Raw genomic sequence first — 23,689 nt, 5'->3', positions numbered from 1 at the left:
GTCAGTATTATTTTATTTTATACATAAAAATAACATAGAAAATAAGCATTTCAAAGAACATATACATATGATAGTTTTCCTATTTGGTTTGTTGATCATTGATCTTCATTTAACTCTGTTGACCCTGATCAACATTTACTTCAGTCTCAGCTACTGACTCGGAATAAGGCTTCCCATTCGGCAACATATATGGCAACTTTATGTCATTTGAGTGGTGATTTAGCAACCAAAGGGGTATAAAAGAAATCCTTAGCCCACTGGCATATTCAAAGAGAACTCATCCAGGCCAAAAATAAAGTGCCTCTCTCTCTCTCTCTCTGTAGTGCCGCCACTAACTGTTTGATTAAATATTCTATGTGTTTAGTTGGGACTATCACACAGCACACCATTATGAAGTAGAAGTGTCCTGGTGAACTATAATGATGATAATTCAGCTTATGACAGCAAAATATGTCACAGGATGGGCTGTTATTAACCTTTCCAGGTTGTTATTCTTCCCCTTGGCCTTTATCTTCCTGACTGTTTCTTTAGAAAGAGTTAGAGAACAGAGTGAGGGGTTTCTATGGGTCAGACTTGGGTGTCACCGAATGTTATTAGATCACACATTAGTAGTTTGTGTACAGAAAGGATGCCAAATTGGGGTCCCAAGAAATGTCTGAATTCATCTTCAGGGGGTGCTGTAAGTCACAGGTCTGCATACCCACATCCATACCTGCAGTCTAAAAACTCATTTTATGCAATTCTACTGATTTTGTTATGGGGCAGAGTGACGGATTTGCAGTTGGTAGAATTCCCTGCAATTCAAGAAATGTAGCCATAGGGTGAGAAGAATGTTTCTCATATTTAATATGATGTCTGAACCGTGGGGACTAACACAATAACCCTCATTACGACAACTTTATACAGCTTGTGGCTAAAGCCGATTTAGCAAAAATGTTTTGAGCATGGCCTAAATGAGTGACTGACAGTGAAAAACAGCCAATACCTAATACCCTTGTTGTGGTTAGGGGGGAGGTATAGTGCACTAGATCTAGCAGACTTTTGGTTCCTGAGCATATGCTGCAACCACTCGGCCATAACAACAACAAAAATATATATATGTGAAGCACTATAGGTACTAAATGTATGCAATAAATAATGCATGTCAGCCACTCTGGCTAAGAGTGTCGAATAGAATGCCAATTCTTTTTCCATGTGAGGTTTTAACTGAGTTGTGTTTTCCCTTAAGCTTTGTTCTCCAAACCTACAGTGGTTTACATGGGACAGGCCTCAGCCAAGCTTGACTCAAACCCTCAAACACCCAGTCAAGTCTCTAATTGGTCGCTGTTATCCCACGGTTCCCCTTCAAGCCCCTCTTCTCTCCATGGGAAAGGTTTCAGTCGTCCGTTGGACGTGGCGTGCTTATGTGTTTCCCCGTCCCCACGTGTGTCTGAGCTGGCATTAGCACAGCCACCGTGATGGGCTCTCGAGTGTGACTCAAACACACACACACACACACAAGCAGACACATGGCGAGGGGCTCTTCAATGTGTTGGTATTCACCGCGGTTCAAATTAACACGGAAGTCGCTCCTCCTCACGTCCACTGTTGCGGAGCATCTATCCACCCCCGCGCTCGTTCGTTTCCTCCTCAGTCAGGTGACCAGAGGATTGGAACGGGGGTGGCAAGGAGGTGTGCTGGTGTTTAGCTCCTCGCTCTGTCGCTTACAAACAACATCCCCCCCCACCCGCGCTTCTGCTACCCCCGGACACTCCCAGGTTGGTACGGCTGCTAATCAAGCCCCAACGCTAATGCTTCTCTGGAGAGATGGAACAGAGAACTTCCGTAGATGAGCTTAGAGAAAGAGATGAAACAGCCTGTAACGGCCTCATAATCACCACAAACTAAAACATGCTGCAAAATATCTGAACATTCGGTTAGTTAAATCTGCATTCACAATAGATTTATTGTCCCTGTTTCCTATTGAGACAGCAGCGTAGTGTTGTTCCGTACAGTGTCCACTTCAGGCTAAGGATTTAGGCTGTATCCCAACTGATAACCCACAGTACCACCATCAGGACCGATTCAAAATAATACACTACATAATGATTAGAACTTTGGAGCATTTGATATGTACTCTTGCGATGTGCTTTGTTTCAGCCCGTCCTAAACAGTTTGGAGACGTTGAACCTTGGGGATAATAACCTGCAGAACAGAGGGATCCACGCACTGAGGGAGGCTCTGATAAAGAACCGCTCACTCCTGCACCTAGGTCTTCGGCACACAGACATCACATGTGAAGGCACGCCTCCCTTCCAGTCAGCCGTCACTCAACTTATTGTACACGTGCAATCACAACGCTGAGTTACTGTAGTTAATGTGCGTGTGCGCGTGCGTGTGTGTGTGTGGCAGGTGCTGTGGCCTTGGCTGAGTTCCTAGCTGAGAGCCGTCAGATCCAGCACTTGGACGTGTGTGAGAATGAGGTCAGAGCCGGCGGCCTCATGGCTTTCTGTCTGGCCCTACGAATCAACCGCAGTATCACCTCACTGGGCCTGGACCGCACCCCCAAGCAGGAACAGGTATGTCTGTCCAGAGGTCAGAGAGGTGACACATAGTCTTGCCCTGAAATGCTTCCCTATTTTATTAGTAAGGGCCATTACATTCCTGTCCTGGAGAGCCGTAATATCATCTCCACTACGTGAGTGAAATGAACTACCAGGTAGAAACAAAAGACAAAAGCGTTCCTATATACACTAGTACTTTTCACCAAAGAACTGTGTTCCTGTTGACCAGGCCCGGGATTACAGGTCAGATAAAGAAACACAAATGAAATATCACCCATGGCTATGAAGTGTCGCGTCTTCCTCGTGGTTGTCTCTTGGTCCTCCGTGTATAGGCCCCTGGAGAACAACGCCACAACAACGCCACAACAACGCCACAACAACGCCACAGTGTGAACACTTTAATCCACAGTCTGATGGTCACATTCAAGTTCAGGATTAGGCAGCCTGTGAAAACCGTCTTAAAGGTCCGAGGTACCTCAGTCTCTCTGCAAAGGCCTGAGGAGAACGTTTGTGCCGCCACCTTAACACAGGCCCCTGTTGGATTCACTAAATAATTACCCACACTTGCCATCTGTTTGTCATGATTTTATCTGCTAACTTATTTGCATATTAAAGCATTAATTAAAATCTCCAAGGAATAGAATACTTACATACAAAAATTACCTCTAACTGTAAACGTGTGCTGTGTATTTCGGTGTAGGCTGTCGTTCTATTACTGTGTTTACTCGTTTAATTCAAATTCTATTCAATCTCTTCCTCTGGCGACAGAGGTCAAATGGATAGACGGCGGTTTATGTTGGGAAAAATGGAAAGCTATTATTTGAAACCATCATAGGTTAACGTTCTGTGAATACTGTGAATGTGTATCAATGCCAAGCCAGGTACTGGATCCGTTTTAATGGGGACAGAAAATAAATTCCTTGTTAGAGTGAAGCATTTGAATGCGTCGTATCAGACACTCAGCCTTATGATTAACATTTCTATTGTGGAGACTTACTGTGGCTTCTGTCCCGGTTGTTTAAGGCATGATAATAAGGAATATTTTAGCACTGTGCCGTTGTCAGGTTTGGAGTCACACAGCTGGGATTTGTCTTGGCGGGCGCGGCAGATCCAGGTGGGACGAGTGACAATTGTATTAAAAAGCAAATCTTTCCATCAGAAAGCAGCAGGGGGCCCAGATCAAGTGTTCCTCAGTCAGTCCCGCTGTATTCCCTGGGTCGCAAAAGAAATGTGGAAATCTCATTTTTCTAAAGGGAAACGACTATGGGTATGCGTGTGTGGGGACTATGTGTGTGTCTGGGATAGAGTGCTCGTGTGCGCGTGTGTGTTTGATGGAGTCGGTCTGCCCGTGTGTGTTCGAGCCTGTGTGTGGCTGTGTGTGTGTGTGTGTGTGGTGAAATTGCGGATGCGCATATTTAAAAGGCAAAAAGGTGGCTGGCTTGGGACTCGAAGGGATGGGTGAAAATCTGGGTCCTCGCGTCTTTGTTTACAAGCGTCAGATTTTTCATGTCTGTTGCCGCGCCGTTCCATTTGATCATTGGCCTGTTTGCCGTTAATTATTAATTATTTACCCATCTAAAATATTAATCGAGCCAGCAGTCTTATGAAAGCAACATCCAGAGCGAAGGGGCGAGTAGTTATTCGCAAGGTGGAGAAGGCTGTTCATCCTGGTTATCAATCTACACATAAACGACATCTCCTCATCAGACTTTATTTAGAAAAGCTTGTCTAGATTGTTTGTTCGTCAGACGTTGGTTTGAAAGTTGCCCAACGGTGTCCAACAGTGAAGGGATTGTGATATGGTTGAATATAGGCTTCCTGTGAGGTGTCAGTTTTGTCAGTGACTTATCATTATGACGGTGTTGTTGGAACACAGAGGGATCATTAGGAGGAAGGTAAAGGTGCGAAGAACAGGAGGTGGTCTAGGGTTACTTATTTAGGGACGCAGTGGGGGTACGAGTAAAGAGATGAATCTGGTTTCTTTACAGCTACACCGACTAGAAAACAGCTATTTTAGAACTCCATGCGTTTGGAAGTTATTTTGCTGTTTTGTGAGATGACGCAGGAATCGGTGAGTGCGGAGCTCTTGGGCATCGGGGTGTCTGGGGAGATGTTTATGGGGGGGGCACTCTTTGTCACTCGTGGGCACAGTCAGGGAGAGGAGAAGGAGGCAGTCAGTGGGTCAGTGGGCTGGAGGAGGGGGGCTGGGTCAGTCTCAGTGGCTGGCTGTGTGAAGGGTGGGACGGGACAAGCCGACCATGCGTGTAGTCGACACTCAGGTCCAGACTCAGAGGGGTGATGGGCTGCATCATCGTAGCCACAGCCAGCCCAGTGCTCCAGATACACCCACAACACACCCTGCAGCCCAGTGCTCCGGACACAAGCACAACACAGGCTGTAGCCCAGTGCTCCAGATACACCCACAACACAGGCTGTAGCCCAGTGCTCCAGATACACCCACAACACAGGCTGCAGCCCAGTGCTCTGGACACAACCACAACACACCCTGCAGCCCAGTGCTCCAGACACACCCACAACACAGGCTGTAGCCCAGTGCTCCGGATACACCCACAACAAAGGCTGCAGCCCAGTGCTCTGGACACAACCACAACACACCCTGCAGCCCAGTGCTCTGGACACAACCACAACACACCCTGCAGCCCAGTGCTCTGGACACAACCACAACACACCCTGCAGCCCAGTGCTCCAGACACACCCAGAAAACAAGCTGCAGCCCAGTTCTCCAGACACACCCACAAAACAGGCTGCAGCCCAGTTCTCCAGACACACCCACAACACAGGCTGCAGCCCAAACGGAGCCCCATTCCCTACAGGCCCCGGTCTAAAGTGTTGCAGGGAATAGAGGGCCATTAGTAGACACATCTTAACCCACGCAGAACCACAAAGATGACTTTCAGAGAGAGAGAGAGGAAGAGAGAGAGATCTGAAGTGGGATTTGAACTCACGCAGAGAGACATAGAGGTTTTAACTGGCTGACTGAGAAGTTAACCAACTCTTCTACTAATCACATTACTGGCAGACGGACCTATCAGAAGACCTCTCTGGTGACATCCCCTGATACGGCTTTAACCATAAAGATATCTAGTAATCCACTCCAACTGTAACCATGGCCGTTAGAGCTGCTATATTTAGCAGGGGCCCAATACCTCAGAGTGGACGATAGTGGGAGTTTCTGATACAGAAAACAAACCAGTGTGTCTGATACACAAACACACCAACACACTGGTAGCTCGCGGCACTCCTGATGCCTTTTCAGAGAAAAACAGGCACATTTGCCAGCTGTGTAATTTACTGCTGCTCTCATTTGCATATTAAAGCCTTAATTAGCCCCTCTGAGCGTGTGTGTGTGTCTGTGTGTGTGTGTGTGCGCGTGTGCGTGTGTGTGTTGGATGGGAAGGTGGGAGGTGGGGAGACAGTGTAATCATCGGACGTGTAGTCACGGGGGAGGACTGTGTGTTTGTGTCCGGGGGGAGGTGGTGGAGGCAGGGGGGCAGTGGGGCCGGGTGGTTGAGTGGGTTGGAGCCGGGAGTGGGCCAGAACAGAACAGAGGCTGACTACACTGTTAGTAGTTTACCGGGGGTCTTTGTTGACCATGTGCTGCGTGCCACGCGCCTTTGTTCCTCCGATGCTCTGGGGGTGAGGGGGCTGGATGGATGACTTGCGTTGCTTCATTTCAGAGCTCTTTCCGGGCCCTTTGATGTGTCACACTTGATCTGTCTTGCTGTCACTTTAGTATCTCCGCTCCCTCTCTTCCTCCCCTCCCTCTCTTCCTCCCTCCCTCCCTGTCCTCTCCTCCCCTCCCTCCCTTCCTCCCTCCCTCCCTCCCCTCTCTTCCTCCCTCCCTGTCCTCTTCCTCCCTCCCTCTCTTCCTCCCTTCCTCCCCTCTCCTCCCCTCCCTCTCTTCCTCCCTCCCTCCCTGTCCTATCCTCCCCTCCCTCCCTTCCTCCCTCCCTCCCCTCTCTTCCTCCCTCCCTGTCCTCTTCCTCCCTCCCCTCCCTCTCTTCCTCCCTCCCCTCCCTCTCTTCCTCCCTCCCTCTCCTCTTCCTCCCTCCCCTCCCTGTCCTCTTCCTCGCTCCCCTCCCTGTCCTCTTCCTCGCTCCCCTCCCTGTCCTCTCCTCCCCTCCCTCCCTTCCTCCCTCCCTCCCCTCTCTTCCTCCCTCCCTGTCCTCTTCCTCCCTCCCTCTCTTCCTCCCTTCCTCCCCTCTCCTCCCCTCCCTCTCTTCCTCCCTCCCTCCCTGTCCTATCCTCCCCTCCCTCCCTTCCTCCCTCCCTCCCCCCTCTTCCTCCCTCCCTGTCCTCTTCCTCCCTCCCCTCCCTCTCTTCCTCCCTCCCTGTCCTCTTCCTCGCTCCCCTCCCTGTCCTCTTCCTCGCTCCCCTCCCTGTCCTCTTCCTCGCTCCCCTCCCTGTCCTCTTCCTCCCTCCCCTCCCTGTCCTCTTCCTCCCTTCCCTCCCTGTCCTCTTCCTCGCTCCCCTCCCTGTCCTCTTCCTCGCTCCCCTCCCTGTCCTCTTCCTCGCTCCCCTCCCTGTCCTCTTCCTCCCTCCCCTCCCTGTCCTCTTCCTCCCTCCCCTCCCTGTCCTCTTCCTCCCTCCCCTCCCTGTCCTCTTCCTCCCTCCCCTCCCTGTCCTCTTCCTCCCTCCCCTCCCTGTCCTCTTCCTTGCTCCCCTCCCTGTCCTCTCCATCTCTCTTTCCACTTCCTCTCTCTTTACCTTTTCTTCTCCTCTTATCCCAACCCCACTCAGAACAGAGAAGTGTGTAACATGCTTTCACATGAAGTACGCAGGACTGCTTTCGTAAATGTGGAATGAGATGAAGACAGACAGATGAAGAAAGGGAGATGAAGCGAGTGAGAGAGGGAAAGAGGGAAAGAGCGATGGAGGGCGGGTGAGACAGGAAGAGGACGGAGGTCTTGAGAGAGATGGTGGGAATAGGTATGAGAAAACCTTTTGAAGGCTGGGATGAGGCTGTTCATTTGAATGTGGTGGTGTATCTTAACTGATTACTCCACATAGGTTCTCCTAGTTGAATTCAACTCCCCTTCCCAGATGTGCCGTTACGTGTGATAATGGGGAGGACTTGAACTTCATACTTCAGACTATGCATTTCATAAGTTCCTGAGTTCTGACCGGACCGTCATGTCATATGGCTTTCACACTTTCAGGCCATAGTCTGACAAGTCCTTTCCAGTGCCCTAGTTTTCAGTCACCCTCTTCCTCTATGTGCTGGTTATAGTAACATTAGTAATCTGTAATGATGATACTTGACACATTTAGATGTAATACAATTTACACTTTTACGCTAATTTTAAATCATTTCAAAGTATGCATTAAGATGTGGCTAGTAGAATAAACATGACCAGAATGTATATAAACATTAATAAACAAATTTCTATAGCATTTCACTGAGACGGTAGTGGCAAGATGGCTTCCAGTAGTTCCAATACAGTGCCCCCTATTGGTCATCTAAGCTTTACGTGCAGTACACAAGTGGTTTATTCAGTCAAGTACAATGTTTTCAGACAGTACAAAAATAGAGAAAGTTCTGCAATTGCTTATCAATTCCCTCTGCATAAGAGAGGAGTAAAGGTTATAGTATATTTACATTATGTGTGTTTGTATATATATATATACAGTATCTCACAAAAGTGAGTAAACCCCTCACATGTTTGTAAATATTTTATTATATCTTTTCATGTGACAACACTGAAGAAATGACACTTTGCTACAATGTAAAGTAGTGAGTGTACAACTTGTATAACAGTGTACATTTGCTGTCCCCTCAAAATAACTCAACACACAGCCATTAATGTCTAAACCGCTGGCAACAAAAGTGAGAAAATGGCTAATTGGGCCCCATTTGGAAATTTTCACTTAGGGGTGTACTCACTTTTGTTGCCAGGGGTTTAGACATTAATGGTTGTGTGTTGTGTTACACTGTTATACAAGCAACATTTACACTGTTATACAAGCAGTACACTCACTACTTTACATTGTAGCAAAGTGTCATTTCTTTGTGAGATACTGTGTATATATATATATATATATATATATATATATATATATATATATATATATATATATATATATGTAATATGCATAAGAATGGGTGTTGAAACGGCGTGCTTCTGTGGATCTGTCCTGGTGCTCTACGCTCAAACGCCCCCGAGTCACCAGTCACCCATCGTAAAGCCTCGAACGCCTGACGCCCCGACTCATCTGAATACCATGACACCCTGAGCCTTCCTATTTCTCTCACTCTTTTTCTCTCTCTCTTTCTCCCTTGACTTTCATCGGGATCTCTCCATCCACTTAAAACCAATCCATCCATGTCACTTTTGAGCTTTCCAAATGGCTTCTTTCCTCGTCTGTGGAGAAGTAAGAGACCGCCCTGCCCATGCTAGCCGGGGACCGTTTCGGTATTTGTATGGGTGTTTTATTAGGTCTCCAGTTCAGTCAGTTGGCCCAGTGATGGTGGCACACGGAGAGCTCCACCCCCCCGACTCCGTCCCTGCCTTTACATAGCCGTCGCCGCCACCCCCCCCCCTCGTCTGAGCGTCTGTCAGGGAGAGTGGAGAAGCGGCGACCTTGGCGTTTGGCTGATGGAGCCTGGGAGGAGAGGCACTCAAACGGCTGAGAGCTCGGACGGGCCGGCCCAGTGGCCCAGTGGCGTGGTGAGAGAAATGAAATGAGTTGAGACACCTTCACTAGGTGGAAGAATGGTGGAGGGGAGAAAGGGTGTGCAAGAAGGGGGGGAGAGGATGGGGGGGGGATAGGAGAGGGGGTTGCAGGAGAGGGAGGTAACATAGGGAGTGGTAGTGTGTAGAGGTATGAGGGGGAGTGAGAGGAAATGGGTTGGCAGGTGTCCACCTCTCTCTCTCTCTCCTCAGACCCCCTGGACTGGTGATAATTCCCCACATCTCAGATGGAGACACTTCTTCCAAGTCTCCTTCACCTTTAGCTCGGCTGGGATGGTCTGTCTGCTAACAGATCAATACTCAGCCTTTGCGATCAGCACTTAACATGTAGTGTCCCAGTCGAACCCCTGTCAACCAATCTGTTTATTGAAAACTAATTGAATTCATGTTCAAAACCGGACGCAGCCTGAGGTCCTTGCAGCACTGCATCAACTGATTGTATTCAAATGGCACCCGATGTAGGGGACCGTTTTTTAAGGGCCATAGAAAAGAATGTGCAATTGTGTTTGAGCCCCCCAATCAACATAATGTTTTAAATTCATTAAATAAGCACCATAGGCCACATCTAGGGCACTTAAACACTTCTCTGTCTGTCTTCTGTGTTCAGTGTTTTACAAACCTGTCATACAGTATATGGTAAAGCCTAATGAGAACAGGGTTCCCATATTTCTCTCTCATACACTCTTTTTCCCTCAACATCTCTCTCTCCTTCTTTCTCAGTCGCTTTTCTCTCTCTCTCTCTGTGAATGATGCAATTGTTTGACACGCACACTCTTGTCGCTTACTAGCTCTGTTCTTCAAGTTTCTCCAGCTATCCCTCCCTGTGTAATTATCTTCATGAAACACTTCTCCGCTTCTCCAGAAATGTCTGTGTTTGAGCCCTCTGTCCCCTCTCCGTCCCCAGTCCCCTGTCCTCTGTCAGTCCTAACCCCTGTGGTCCACGACCGGGCTGGCGCCATGGAGGGTAGATAATTGGATTTGTTGTCACCTCCAGTAGTTGCCAGGTCCGGGCGCCATGCGTCTGCTCCGCTTAGCAATGAAGACATCAGTGTGACAGGGGCCCTGCATGGGAGAGGATCAGCTGGAGACCCGGACAGACACTAATAAAGTGCTGGCCAGCCAGCCACGGACAGACTGGCAGGGGCAGCTGTTACACCTACAGCCCCCACCCCACCACACTGCCCATACGCCAGGCCTGGAGGAGGGGTCAGATCCGTTCCCCCCTAAATGTCCACTCTGCCAGGCCTTGGAGGGGGAGAGGAAGGGGGAGAGAGGGGAGGTGATAGTGGGGGCGGTGGGCGAGCCGTAATCAGAACAGATGTCATGAAGCCACAACGGTGCCCACATCTCTACCCTGAACCGGCAACATTGCTTGAGAGGTCATGGAACCTAACAGTCTGCCGCGCCGTCGTTCCGGACCACCGTTGTCAAGGGAACATCCACTGCCTGTGTCTGGTGTTCACCTTTGACCTGTCCATTTCTCCATATTGCAGGGCTCAGCCATACCGGAGACTTCACCATTACCTTGTTAACCACTTGTCTTTTGAGGAAATGTAGGGATACAATTTCATTCATAAAGTTTTCCTTTACACATCAGCTAAAAGGGTGGTATACTTGTGTGTGTGCGTGTTTGTGCACAGTGGAACGTTGGCTGTAGATCTTTGCTCTCTGACAGGTTGTGTGTTTGCGCATGCCTGCCACATGTGTGCGTGCGTATGCTAGAGACGTGCTTGTGCGCGCTGAGCATAGAAGCATGGCGGAATTAGGTGGCACCGTGCTCTGTGGCACCTGTTTGGCTCAGGCGTGGTGCGGGAGGTGGGGTCGGGCAGGCGGGGGGGGGGGGGGGCCGCGGTGGGTAATGACGGGCGTGCGGAACGTGCAGAGGACCCAGTGAGGAGCCCCAGAGGTACTCAGTAATTAACATACTGGTACTCTATCAAGGCTGCCCCGCGACTGAACCTGGCAGGGACCACCGCGCCCTGCTGTCAACACCCCTGTTATTAAATTCAGCTCTGAGGAGGAGAGGACGAGCAATCCCCCCAAGCCTTCCGAAAAGCACCATACTCCCTTAACAGTGCACGGATTTTGGCCCATGCGAGATTATGAATTACGTCCCCTTGTCTATGAAGGACAGTGGTCTGGACTGTGATGTGCAGAATGAGGCCTGTGGCGGCCATTTTGAATGGAGGCGTTGGGTGATTTCAAGTGATTGTGATTGCAAGTTACTTGATAGAAATCTTGTGAGTTCGTGACTGAGAAAGGCTTACACACAATGGAATTCACATAATAGCTGCCCCTGAGTTAGTTTCTGAAGTGTTTGATTGGTTATGGCTGTGCTTTTTACCCTCGCTCGAATAATTGTATGCGTTTTTCAACAGGAGGTTTTCTTTACCTATCCTTGTTGGTTGGTTCTCTATAAGGAATTGTCCTTTGCAAGTTGCCTTGCATCTGAATATCGAATAGGTTGATCAGTAATGAGTGGAACTGTGCCAGAATGCTGCTCAGAACCAACGTGTTTCTGCATTTTCAGGAAGAGGCCTACAGGAATGATTATGATTATGGGACATAACTGGCCAAGTTGTGGTATGCCATCTATTTTTAAAGCTGCGTTAAAAAGATTGTAAACACTGGAAGTCTTGGCAGCTGGTTGGATTGGAAAATGTGCTGATTCATTTGTACTTCCTGGACGGTTCTCTCAGGGCCACAGCCCGGAAACGAGCTCTCAGCTAAGCACCAGATCTATTTTATGTGGTTTAATGTCCTTGTTCTGTACGAATACCCTGGAATGAGGTTGAAAAAGTGAGGCCAGTGCCCACTCGTGGAAGTGATGACGCAGAGGAAGAGAGGCATGGTGCATGGTGGAGGTTTCTCTCCCTCCGTGACGGGAAGTCCTGGGTGTCAGTGAGTTAGTGGCCATGCACCGTTTTCCCTGTTTCCCTGCTTCCCCCGTCCTCACACCCTCTCCTCTCTCCACGCCCTTGAATGGTTCCGCTCCCACCGCCACAGCGCCACAGCTCTCACACCTGCCGCGACCCAGCCCTGCAATCCGTCTCCACGACAACCTGCGCCTGGCAGATTACGGCGGCTGCCTTGTTTCCGTGCAGATGGCGCTTTACCGACAACGGCGCTGGTCGGTGCATAATGTTCATACACCGCGACGGGGAGAACGGGTGGGACACACCAAGGGGCCGAATCAACACCCGACCGACGCAACGCGGTTCTCGCTCTCCGTCTCTTCCGTTCCCTCTGCATCTCGTTTTGCTTGTTTAAGTCTTTTTCCTCATCTATTTGTTTACACGTCTCTTTTTCTGCCTCTCTCGTTCCCTCTCTCTCTCTCACTCCCTCTCTCTGCCTCCCTCACATCTCAGTATGCCCTACACAATAGCAACTGTCATACCACCTGAAAGCGTTTCAACAACCAACACTTCATTCCCCTTTCTTTCTTTCTCTCTCTCCCTCTCTTGCTCTGTCTTTTAAGCCTTCAATGAAATGTCACAGTGCAGAGACTAGCCAAGGTAGGGTGCTCTATTTTATTTAAGCAGTATGACTTTCGGAAGAGTCTGTAATCCAACCCCTCTACTAAAACCCCCAGACAAAACTAATGGCTAGGCAATTGGCAAAGTTTACCCTCGGGAGTCCATTTTGAAAATGTCACGGACAGACGTGGTGCGATTTAAAGAGCCTGGATGCATATTCACCTGTAAAGACAATCTCAGGTAGCATGGTTTCTGTTCTAAATCATGAAACACCTGTGAAGGCAGGTTTTGAATAGAGAGTGCAGGAAACAGTCAGAGGAGATAGACCAAGAATAGAAAAGAGTTTGGGTAGAGTTGAAGGAAGCCTTGTCATTGGTTATCGACAAGAATCCCCTCCACACATCCCATTGGCTGCGTAACAAAGCCTCCAAGCAGACTTCCTGAGCTTTCTTTAACAGCTGTTCTTTGTAAAATAAAACAATACGACTAGGGCAGATCAATGAAATGAGCTGTAGCCGTAGCCTGGAGTGTGAGAACGGCCTGTGGTCACCGCGGTGGGCTATATGATCGTCTGTGTGAATCAAGACCCTACAGACACATGGGCACACACACACACACAGCGACAGACACACAGACACACACACAGACACACACACACAGTGACAGACACACAGACACACACACACACAGACACACACACACACACGCGCGCGCGCATGCAGACTCTGCTTGATAATACGTGTTAATCAAGACCCTCTTAAACCCTGGGTCCTCCCCTTCATAACGACAGCTTTCACAGTGCTGTTAAAGAGCAGATAAAACCCACTCTGGAGACGTGTAGAGAGGGATGTAGGAGCTTCTGAAAACAGAGACAGATCATCTGAGATAGGTAAAGAGGGACAGATATAAAGAGAAATAGAGGGAAAGAGAGGGGGAGAGGTGTTGAGTTTTACTGTTTAAGTTCTCATCGTCAGTATTATGGAAAATGGCCCGAGTGTGTGCGAGTGTGATCAGCGATCAAACTCTATTCATCTCCATTTCTCCACTTCTTTCCTCACAGAGAAATCCCCCCAATGTGTCGTCACATTATACCTGTCCCTAATACTGCTCTAATTCTAAAATGGACAGGCAGAAAACACTGCTTTGATAGCTGCTGAAGTTAAGTGTAAACACAACTGGTCCTTTTTCTAATTGCTATAATAAATAGTCTGGCACTGACGCTGTGTTTTTACATCCGTATTTCCACTGGGGGATGTGTTGTAAATACTGTACGGTTAGCTTCGGGGTACAACAATGGGATCTGCTGTTTCCACATTTGGTATTTGACTCAGGTGTCTGAGCACAGAGTATTTAACAATTGATCCCTTGTATTTAATTGAAATAAGTTGTGTAAAAATGAAATAAGTTGTGAAACGGCCGTTTTTTTTCCCGTGTTCACATCACGACAGTGTGTAAATGTTTCCTGGGATATGTGCCGGACGTAAACGTTCCAAGGAAAATTCAAGCCTCATTTACAAAGAATGTCATTCCTAGACAGTAGAAAGGTCACGGCACGCGGTTTATCATTTCAAATCTGTTTTAAGATAAAACGTCTAGCTTTGCATTTAGCTCTCACAGAACCTGCAAACACTCTTTCCACACGTAGTGTCCCCCCTATCTCCCCTATCTCCCCTGGCTCCCCGCGCTCCTCCTGACCGTCCATTCTGTATACAACAGTGACATCTTCAGTTGAGTCGGCAGAAGAGGAGGAGGCGACGGCAGCCGTGTGCTTCGTGTACAGTACAGAAGACAGAGTAATGTAGGACAATAGAACAACACGCTTAAAGCACCTCGCTCTATTGAGGCAGCTTCCCCAGAGACAGCAGCAGAGGAAAAAAACTGAATGCACTGATAATTATAGCAATTCACATTAAGAGAAAAAGGGCCTTGTAAGATGCTTAAATTAACATTTACTTAACGCCAACGTTAGTCCCCTTTAGAGAGAGTAAACGAACAATTCCGCGGCTTTGTCTTCTATTACGCCTAACACTGACATAGGACAGGAGAAGATAGAAGACACACGGTTTGATCAGGAGGAGTTGATTTATTTAAGTAAGGGATCAGGTTGATGGAGAAACAAGTGTTGTAACTTAATGAGGAATTGTACAAAATATTACAATATTCTAATTTAATGCCTCCGACTTTTAGTGACACAAACAATTGACTTTGATGTAAAACTTTCCCTTTTTGCAGTTTTTGTTTTTTATTGTTCATAATATATTTATTGGGTGAATTTGTATTATTATCATGGAGATGTGTTTCTGTTAGAGAGTAAATGTTTAACTGCTTATATTGCATTATTTTAGTGCCTGCAATACCACCACATCCTGGAAAAAAATAAAACAGAGAAGAAATATAATATACGCGCCTCGGAATTTAGAGCACTTGCTTTGTTGATCTGCTTAAAGAATATGACTTTAAATAAAATACAATACACTACTTGCATATACTTGTAACTGGCATCTGAAATGTTTAGTAATTTACATATATTAGCATATAAAGTAATTGGCACAGATGCCAAGGAAGCAGTGGCAAACAGATTAATTGTCATGCAGCAGTCGCGGTGACATAGTTAAAAATGAGCTCCTTTTAAGAAGCCAATTATCATAGAATTTCCAGCAGTAGCCTTTTTTCATCACTGATTCTCTTCATAGTCTCATTTTCACCCACACACCCACAAACACATGCCACACACACAAACATACACACGCAAACCCATAATATGCATGCTTTAGTATCACCACGCCATACGGAAATGTTTAAATATTGTCAATTCTCAGCCTGCTCTCACAAGTTTCGCCTTTGAAATCTCGCTGCTCGGCATCCGTGTTTGAAAACACACGTACATCTTAAAGAAGAACAAACACACAATCCCCAAACGTTTATTGTAGTGAGGAGACACTATGAATGTCTAGAGATGGGATGGATAGTTTACAGTAAGGCTTTTGAGATGCGCCGTGTTCTGCTCTTTCGAATCCTCTGCTTTTAACACACCGTGATCAGAAGACAGGTACTATTATGCTGTTAGGCCGATTTGGATTGCCCATAATAATGTAGCTGTTGTCTAGCTCATAACCTTTGCTTGTTAACCGGCATATAAACACACCACACTCAATAATAACTTTCTGGGTCCACCTGAGTCTCACTGTCAAGACAGCACCCCGACTTCATATTTGCATTTCATAAAATCACGATAATACAGGGTTATATTCCATTCCGCTACCACATTTCAAAGGTACATTCCGCAACACAGAACATTCCAGAATGCCCCGGAATGGACCCGCTCTACATCTTCCTCCGGCGCACTAGGTCAGGGGTTGGGAGAGGCAGGGTGTTAGGTTAGAGTTTCTGTAGGGGAGAAAGAGGGACGTGGCCAGCCTGGTGTTTGCAGGAGGTCTACGTGTATCCTCTGAAATAATTGGAAAGTGCCTCAATTTATGACGCTGTCTGAGGGAATGCACTGCTAACAAATTAGCTAGTTTAGTTGCCAAGACCAGTGTTCAGGGAGAGGGGCTTAAGCGGCTCCTCTCCTCGCTGCCATTGTGAGCTGGCCATCTTAAATTATATTGAGATTACGACGGGGACAAAAGCTTGCGGAGGATCCTTTTGTGGTAAGGTAGATATGTAAGGAAGGGGACAATGCCCGTAGAGAAGAATGACACACAGTCGTTCTTTGACAATGTAGTACCATGATTAGAGGGACAATAGTAAATGCTTTTTGGCAAATAAAAGGAAAGATTTGTGGAGGTGGTGTATTTATGGTAAAAGTTTGTTTTTAAATTGTGACAGAGGAGATGTGTGTTTCGGCTCCACACACACACACCCCCCCCCACACACACACGCCAGGAGAAGTGTGCACGCACGTCTGTTTTGTGTATGTGTTTGATGCTCACAGCGAAGTCCCTCAAGGCCCGCAACCTTTTGCAGAGACACACAAACAGGGACACACACACACACACACACGCCACCTTAGTCTCAGCAGCTCCAGGGGTACGGCCTCATCAGCTCACCCCTTCCCTTGGTCTGTGTGTGTGTGTATTTGTATTCCTTAATGACTTTATAATTCCAGGCCAGCAGGAACCTGCCTTTATGTCTATTAGTTTAGTAGCCTGAGAAACAAAGAGAGTCTGTGCCTGTGGCACGGTGCCAGCAGGAGCTTCAGCCGTAAAAGCACTTGTCCATCTGTGTTGCCATCCTTCTCACGCTCGCTCTGTGTTTCTTTCTCTCTTTCTTTCTCTTCTCTCTCTCTCTCTCTCCCTTTTTCGCTTCCCGTCCTCATCCTCATCTCCCCTTTTAGTCTCCTTGTTTGTGGGTGTAAAACGGGAATGTTCTCACCCCCCGCCCCCTCCACTCCCCCCCCTCCACTCCCCTCCTGCCCCGTCTCCCCGTCTCCTCTTTTTGCGGGTTTGTGTGAAATACCCTCCCGTGCTCCACGTTAGTGGAAAAAAAACAAACACAAAAAACCTAAAAACAAGGAGACATCTCCATCCCTGCCCCGGTATTCTGCTCACTCTCTGACTGAGGCTATTGATCTCTCAGACGGCCAACGGAGTGCAAAAAGAGTATTTACTGGGATGAGAGAGAGACGGAATAAGCCCAGTCAAGCAGGTGAGGGGATGGATGGTATTGTTGAGTGTAGACACGCACTGTTTCTGTGTAGATATGCCTGAATCCGAGTGCCAATGTAGAAGCCTGTGGTGGTTTGTTATGCGCTGCCATCACTCTCAGGACACCTTCACTGTCAGGTTAAAAAAAGTATTGAGTCCCATCCTGGACTTTCTGAGACATTGTGGGTTTGTGCTACAGATTTGTCTGTTTTTCCATTAGTCTTTGTGATTAACTGAGGCTGAGCTAGAGACCAGGGATGATCCAGAGATGTCAGTCAGAATGGTTTGAGCTTCCAACTGTTAGGGCCCATCTACAAAAAGCTGATACTCTCACAAACATCTCTGTTTAGCTCTATGACGCTCACAAGCTATACAACAGAGTTTTTATACTGGAATTATTACTCCACATAGATCATAGGGAAATCTCAGAATGTGGGGTCTGTAGTATTGTATTAAGCTCACATAATAATTGCAGTTGTTATCTCCTAAATGTACAGTTTGATAGTCATTACAAACTTTTTTTTATTTGTTTCGCTGGGCTCCCTGGGACCCACTGGGTTACTCATATGGACATGATAGTGTCACTTACGTTTTACACATTTGAGGCATGTTCTTATTCAGAGCTACTCACAGCAGTAGAGAGTGCATCTATGTTTGTACGTTGTCCAATGGGAGTTGACCCCACAACCCTGGTGCTGCGAGTGGCACGCCATTCTGACTGAATCACCCAGGCTCTAACGTTCCTATACGTTCCCCTGGCTTGTTCATTATGCATCGTGAACCTTCCTTCACACTCACAGCGTGTTCCTGCAACACACGATACTGCAGGGGCCCCAAGACTGACACCCGAACATAAAAGCCAGAGACACAAAATTAAAGATAGCTTTTTATTCCGGATAGGCCTGCCGTTCCATATATTAAACACTGGGATTATTTGAAACGCATGAAGAGTCCTCATGTGCCGACAGAGAAATGGGGATCAATTGGACTGATGCATGTCACGTACATGTCAATAACCGTGGGTGTACTTCTCCTTTCTGATTCAGATATATGTTTGCACTGTGAACCTACCTAAGCAGTTCGGCTGTAACCTCTGTGTTATACAAAACACTGGGTTGTGGTCTTAACAGAATCTTCTGTCTCCCACACCCACACAGAGTAAATAAGCACAGTATGTTAATCTCTATGTGTCAGCGATAGGGGCTGACGTCTGGTGGTGGGGGAGGCTCCCTCTGTGCTCACCTGTGGCGGATGCCCCTCCCTGTGGGGTGGGGGACAGCTGTGGTCATGCTGCTCCTTCGTACGACACCGTTCATGCCATATCATGCACATATACGAGATACAGTTCTAAAATGGTCTTCGGTATAACAAACTCCACCGTAAATAAAAACTACTGTTACGAAACGGGTCGTCTCCCCTCGGGAAGTTGCTCGCAGATGTCGGGAAAAATAAAAGGCCTGTCGTTTTGTGTTTGTGAGTGAGCGGGTGTGTGTCAGTGTGTGGACAGCGGCTGATCAACGGACAGCACTGTAGCACACTGCGTGTGTGTTCTTAATCAGTTTGCTCTGTGAAGCCAGATGAACTTGTGCTACGTGCAGCGTGCTACCTGAAACCTCCATCCACAGAGAGGCCCTGCTCCCCTCCTCTATCGCCTGCTACGGCGTCGGCAGCATGGCAGGGCGACAGCTCCTGTTCCGCTCTTCTCCTCCTCTCTTCTCCTCTTTTTCATCACAGCGCTAGGCAGACCAGATCAGGAGCCTTCATCGTATATTTTTCTCTGGGGTTGTTTTGATCTTCTTCAAGACAGGGAGCAGCTTTCTCTCTCTGAGCATCTGTCTACCGCTCCCCTCTCTCCCTCGCTCTCTCGCTCTCTCTCTCACTTTTGCATGCATTGTCTTTGAACAATGCACTGTTTGAAAAGAGCAAGGCGACGAGTTGCAACTCAACCCCCTCCTCCTCTCCAAAAAAGCTGGAAAGGATGAATTCACTGTTATAACCTGATGTTATTAGTGCTTGGATTTATTAAAAAGGTGTTGGGAGTTGGAGGATCTCTTGGTGTCAGGCAGACAGACAGGCAGACAGGCAGGCAGACAGGCAGGCAGACTGGCTGGTCCCAAACTTCAAACAGTGTCAGAAGGAGGAGAGGAAAGGTGTGGCATCCAAACAGCCTTTAGTGCAGCTGATACTGTAAGGAGCAAACAAGCGTCTGTCTGTCTGTGCCTGCCTGTCTGCCTGTCTCTCGGGCTTTGCCTGTCTGCCTGTCTGTCTGTCTGGACGTACCTATTCGCTGTATAGTCATCAATAAGGGTGTGGGCTGTGTGCTTGGCCCTCCCTTTCCGTCATGGAACAAGGAGTGTCTTCTGGGGTAGAGTAGGTGGTGGCTTTGTTAATTAGACAACCAATCGGGGCTGTCTGGTAATTGATATACTAACACGTAAAGTTTGTGTCACTGCATGCAGACCAGTGCTGTGTCTCTGTGACTGACTGGTGTGAAACCTCCTATTGATCTCCATGTCGGTACAGGATGTCATCACTAGGCAGTTTTACATTGACACAGGTATATTCAACAAATAATGTCTATTTACAATGGTTTTTCTTCATGAAATAATGATTGAGAAAGTGTTTTTCAAATCCCTTTTGATTGCAGCACCATCTGTAATGTATACAGGACATGTGATCTTAACATGAAAGTATAACCTCCACTCCAATAGATAAGCAAAATACATTTCTGGAACAAACAATACCAAAACATGAAAGTTTGCAAAAGAAAGATTGACTTCTTGACTTCCTACTGCAGTTTGAAATGTCATCAACAAGTAGGTTTAGATCTTGGGGCATACATGAGCTCACGACACGGACGCATTAACATGATTCAAATTACAAATACTAGTCAGTTTCAATGGCTAAGACATGAAACAGACAGCTGGGCAAGTTGTGCTGGCTGTCATCACGTCACTCATATAGAATTGAATCATTGACAGTAAATGGAAACGCCTTAGCCACTTTATGTAATGACATCCCATTTAAAAAAAAAATTAAGTAAGGTGTGTCATCATTATGTCAAGCTCTTTTTATCATCGCAAGACGGTTCAATGGAATCGCTCCGCAGAGGGCAGCTGTTGAGACTTCTTTCTACGCCAACTCTACAAATGTCGACAAACAATCACTGGTGAAGTTGATGGAAATCTAGTTACCGACGCCCCTCCCCCTCATACACACACATGCGCACACACACACGCATACACTCTCACGCATCGTTTTCTCTCCGACCAGAAGGCAGCGGCTGTGAACTCTGACCCTTGGACTCAGCCAGTGATTCACCGTACACAAATCTCCTCCTCTCCGCTGCTCTCTCTCTTTAATCCAGAAGGCTGTAGCGGCGTGCTGTGTTTGGCCCCTATCCCCCCCCCCAACCCCTCCCCCCGACAGGCAGCAGTGTTGGCACGGCTCTGTGCGGGGTGTGGGTGGCGTGGGGCGGGGCGGGTGGCGGCTCGGTGCCCGTGCCTCTTCTCCTGGCTGCTGTGCGGCGAGCGTGCCCTCTGTCACTCACGCAGAGACGCCCTGTCCAACTGTCACTTCCTGACAGCCCGATAATCAATCTCTTTATTAACTGCTCTGCTGCAGACCGGCCTGGCGGCGTGAAGGGGGAGAGTGGGAGGAGGGAGAGAGAGACAGGGGGGAGGGAGCGGGCCCACTCCGCTGCCTCGGCTTCCCGGCAACCCACGGGCCTGGCACGGGCTGGGGCTGGCATGGGTCGGGCTCGGGCTGGGTTTAGGTGTGGGTGGGCGTGGAGTCGCGGCGGTACGGCTGACAGAATCACGCCGGTGCGCTGGAGGGGCGATAATTTATGGGGAGGAAACCACATCGCCAATGTTGTCAGGCGGCCAACGCGCTACGCACCAGATCCCACCCCATGGATCCCTCTCACTTCCTCTCTCTCTCTAACCCCCAAACACAACACGGCAGCAAGAAGCGTCTGAGTGTTTGTACTTATGTTCCCCTACTCACTTACCCTCTCTCTATCATACAGAACTCAAAATAACAAAGAGGATCAGACGCAGACAAATGAACTAATAAGCAGGAGAAGATGGAGACCCTGCTGTGGGAGAATACATATGAATCCCACGGTCCTCCCCGCTGAAACGTGCTGCACTGAGTCTTTGACTTCTCCTTCTCAGGAGGACTTCCTGATGGAGACCCAGAAGAGTCTGCTCAGAGAGATCGGCGAGCTCTGTGAGGGGAACCGGGCCGCCGCCGCCACGCTCCTCTGAGGACCCACTGACAGCCCAGCGCCGTGACTGAAACGGATATATGTACGCCAAGACAGAAAGACAGAAACGTACAACCACGCGAGTACGTCACACGCACGCACACACTTCCCAGCTGACTGCAGATCTGTTGGAGTACGAATTCTGTGGCAAATAATGATGACTATTAAACTCCAAATATGGGCAATAAATCTGGACCTGCTCCCAAATGGCACCCTATTCCCCATCTGATGCCCTTCTGACCCGGGCCAACAGGGCTCCAGTCAGAGGAAGTGCACTGTGTAGGGGGTAGCATGCTATCTTTTGACACGAGTCCAGCCTCCCTGCTGTTTCCAGGTTAATGTTCCCGCCGAGGCTCGCACACTTTCCATAAAGCAATTTTGTAAGCCCACTCCAAATGTGAATCACCCAGAAATGAAACGAACTGTTCCCTCTGTTCTGTGCCTCGTTCTCCTCCTGCCACCCCCCTCCTCGGTCTCACTCATTTAATGTCCCCGGAGAGTGACGCAGACTGAAGCTGAGGTGTATGCTCTCTCCTTTTGTGTGTGCATGTGTGTGTGTGTGACTTGTAAATCGCCGTTTGCTTGTGTTGTTTCAACATCATTAATGTTCACCCAGTCCCAGACCGGGAGAAACTCTGGTTTCTCATTGTGAATTTGACCCATCAGTGGCAACATCAGCCGCAACAAATTTGAACTTTGCCTTCTTCCGTTCAAACACATCAGTTGAGGGACAGACTTGGCCAGTCAAACTATTAATACATATGTACAGTCTCCAGGATGTCACACAGCTTTAAAGACAACAGTCTGTCATCACTATTTATTGTACTGTTTTGTGTTGTTTTTAGGAGGATTCACATAATCAATTTGCACTGTGGAATTTGCATCGTTAGGATTCATAGTAGAGAACTTGATTTAGCTCCTAACAACAACTTCCCACCTGCATATTACCATTTCAGTCAATGGATTTGGAGCGGTGAAACTTATGTTAAAACTATTGAAGCCTGACTAAGACAACAGGGGATCACCTGAGAACAGTAACAATTTTAATATTTTATCGACTGATGGAGATGTTGTTTTATTTCCTTGTGATTTCCTATATTGCTTCATAGTCGACTCAAATTCTTCGATTTGTCCGTCGCGCTTATAAAAAGTGTGTATTTGTCACACAGACAAAAATGTGTCTCTGCAGTAAAAAGAAATTACAGACTGGCGGCTATGGAAGGCATTACTTGGCTTTGACATAAGTATCATGATAATGAGAGCGTGGGCAGAGCGCTCCTCTGCATAACCACTCAGTTAATGTAAAGACTCTTCTAATGCACGCTACGTCCAGGACTTACTGTACCATTGCAGTGATTCCATAGTGTATTTGTACTTTTTGTCGTTATAAAACCAATAGAAGTTAGTGAAGGAGAACAATTTCAAGAAAGCAAGTATTGCATTGCTGCTGGCCAACCCAAACACGCTGCTTTTCTCTCCCAGCTGTGTCCATGTTTCTGCCTGCGTCCTCAACGTCACCCTAGTCCTTTTTTCGGTTGCACTTGTTTTGATTAGTGCCCAAATTGCTGGTCAAAAGTAGTGCACTAAATAGGGAATGTGCCATTTGAGAGAGCTTGTTTTTGTCCTCTCTTCTAAATCCCTGTTTATTAAAGATGTCCTGATTGACAGATGAGGGCAGACGGGCGTATTTAACAGGGGATGATCTCTCCCTTTTCGTCCTTGGGTGTGAATTGGGTTTCACGCTGCCTGGATTCCCACCCAAACACCCCCTGTCCCTTCCCTGGTGGCCTCTCACACCCCCCCCCCCCCCCATCCGTCATCCCAACCTTTCCTTACGGCGTGGGGCGAGGGTGCCTGTGTGTGTGTGTGAGATCTTGTGTGTTGGAGGGGTGACGTGGTGGTGGAGTCAGAGGCAGATTGACAGAGCAGCGTGGGCCGGCCCTCTCGCTGTGCCCAAACCCCCTCCCCCCCCCAACACTCCACCTGACGAAGACCTCCATCTCCAACTCGGCAGCACCTCCGCGACCGTGGCCACCGCCCA

At 48.0% G+C, this 23,689-nt stretch overlaps 1 protein-coding gene across 1 annotated transcript in view; it reads left to right on the top strand.

Moving 5' to 3' along the window:
* Positions 1-23,422, top strand: part of si:dkey-288a3.2 (protein phosphatase 1 regulatory subunit 37) — a 44,291-nt gene extending 20,869 nt beyond the window's left edge. The window contains exons 10-12 of the mRNA XM_020053888.2: positions 2,140-2,281; positions 2,392-2,558; positions 21,557-23,422. Of these exons, the coding sequence (XP_019909447.2) occupies positions 2,140-2,281; positions 2,392-2,558; positions 21,557-21,649 (402 nt within the window). The 3' untranslated portion in view covers positions 21,650-23,422. The remainder of the gene's footprint in view (positions 1-2,139; positions 2,282-2,391; positions 2,559-21,556) is intronic.
* Positions 23,423-23,689: the final 267 nt, after the last annotated feature.

The sequence above is a fragment of the Esox lucius genome, chromosome 15 (assembly GCF_011004845.1).
Source record: "Esox lucius isolate fEsoLuc1 chromosome 15, fEsoLuc1.pri, whole genome shotgun sequence".
In the NCBI taxonomy this organism is placed as follows: Eukaryota; Metazoa; Chordata; class Actinopteri; order Esociformes; family Esocidae; genus Esox; species Esox lucius.
The sequence above is the reverse complement of the archived record's forward strand: the minus strand, read 5'-3'. Positions and strand labels throughout refer to the sequence as shown.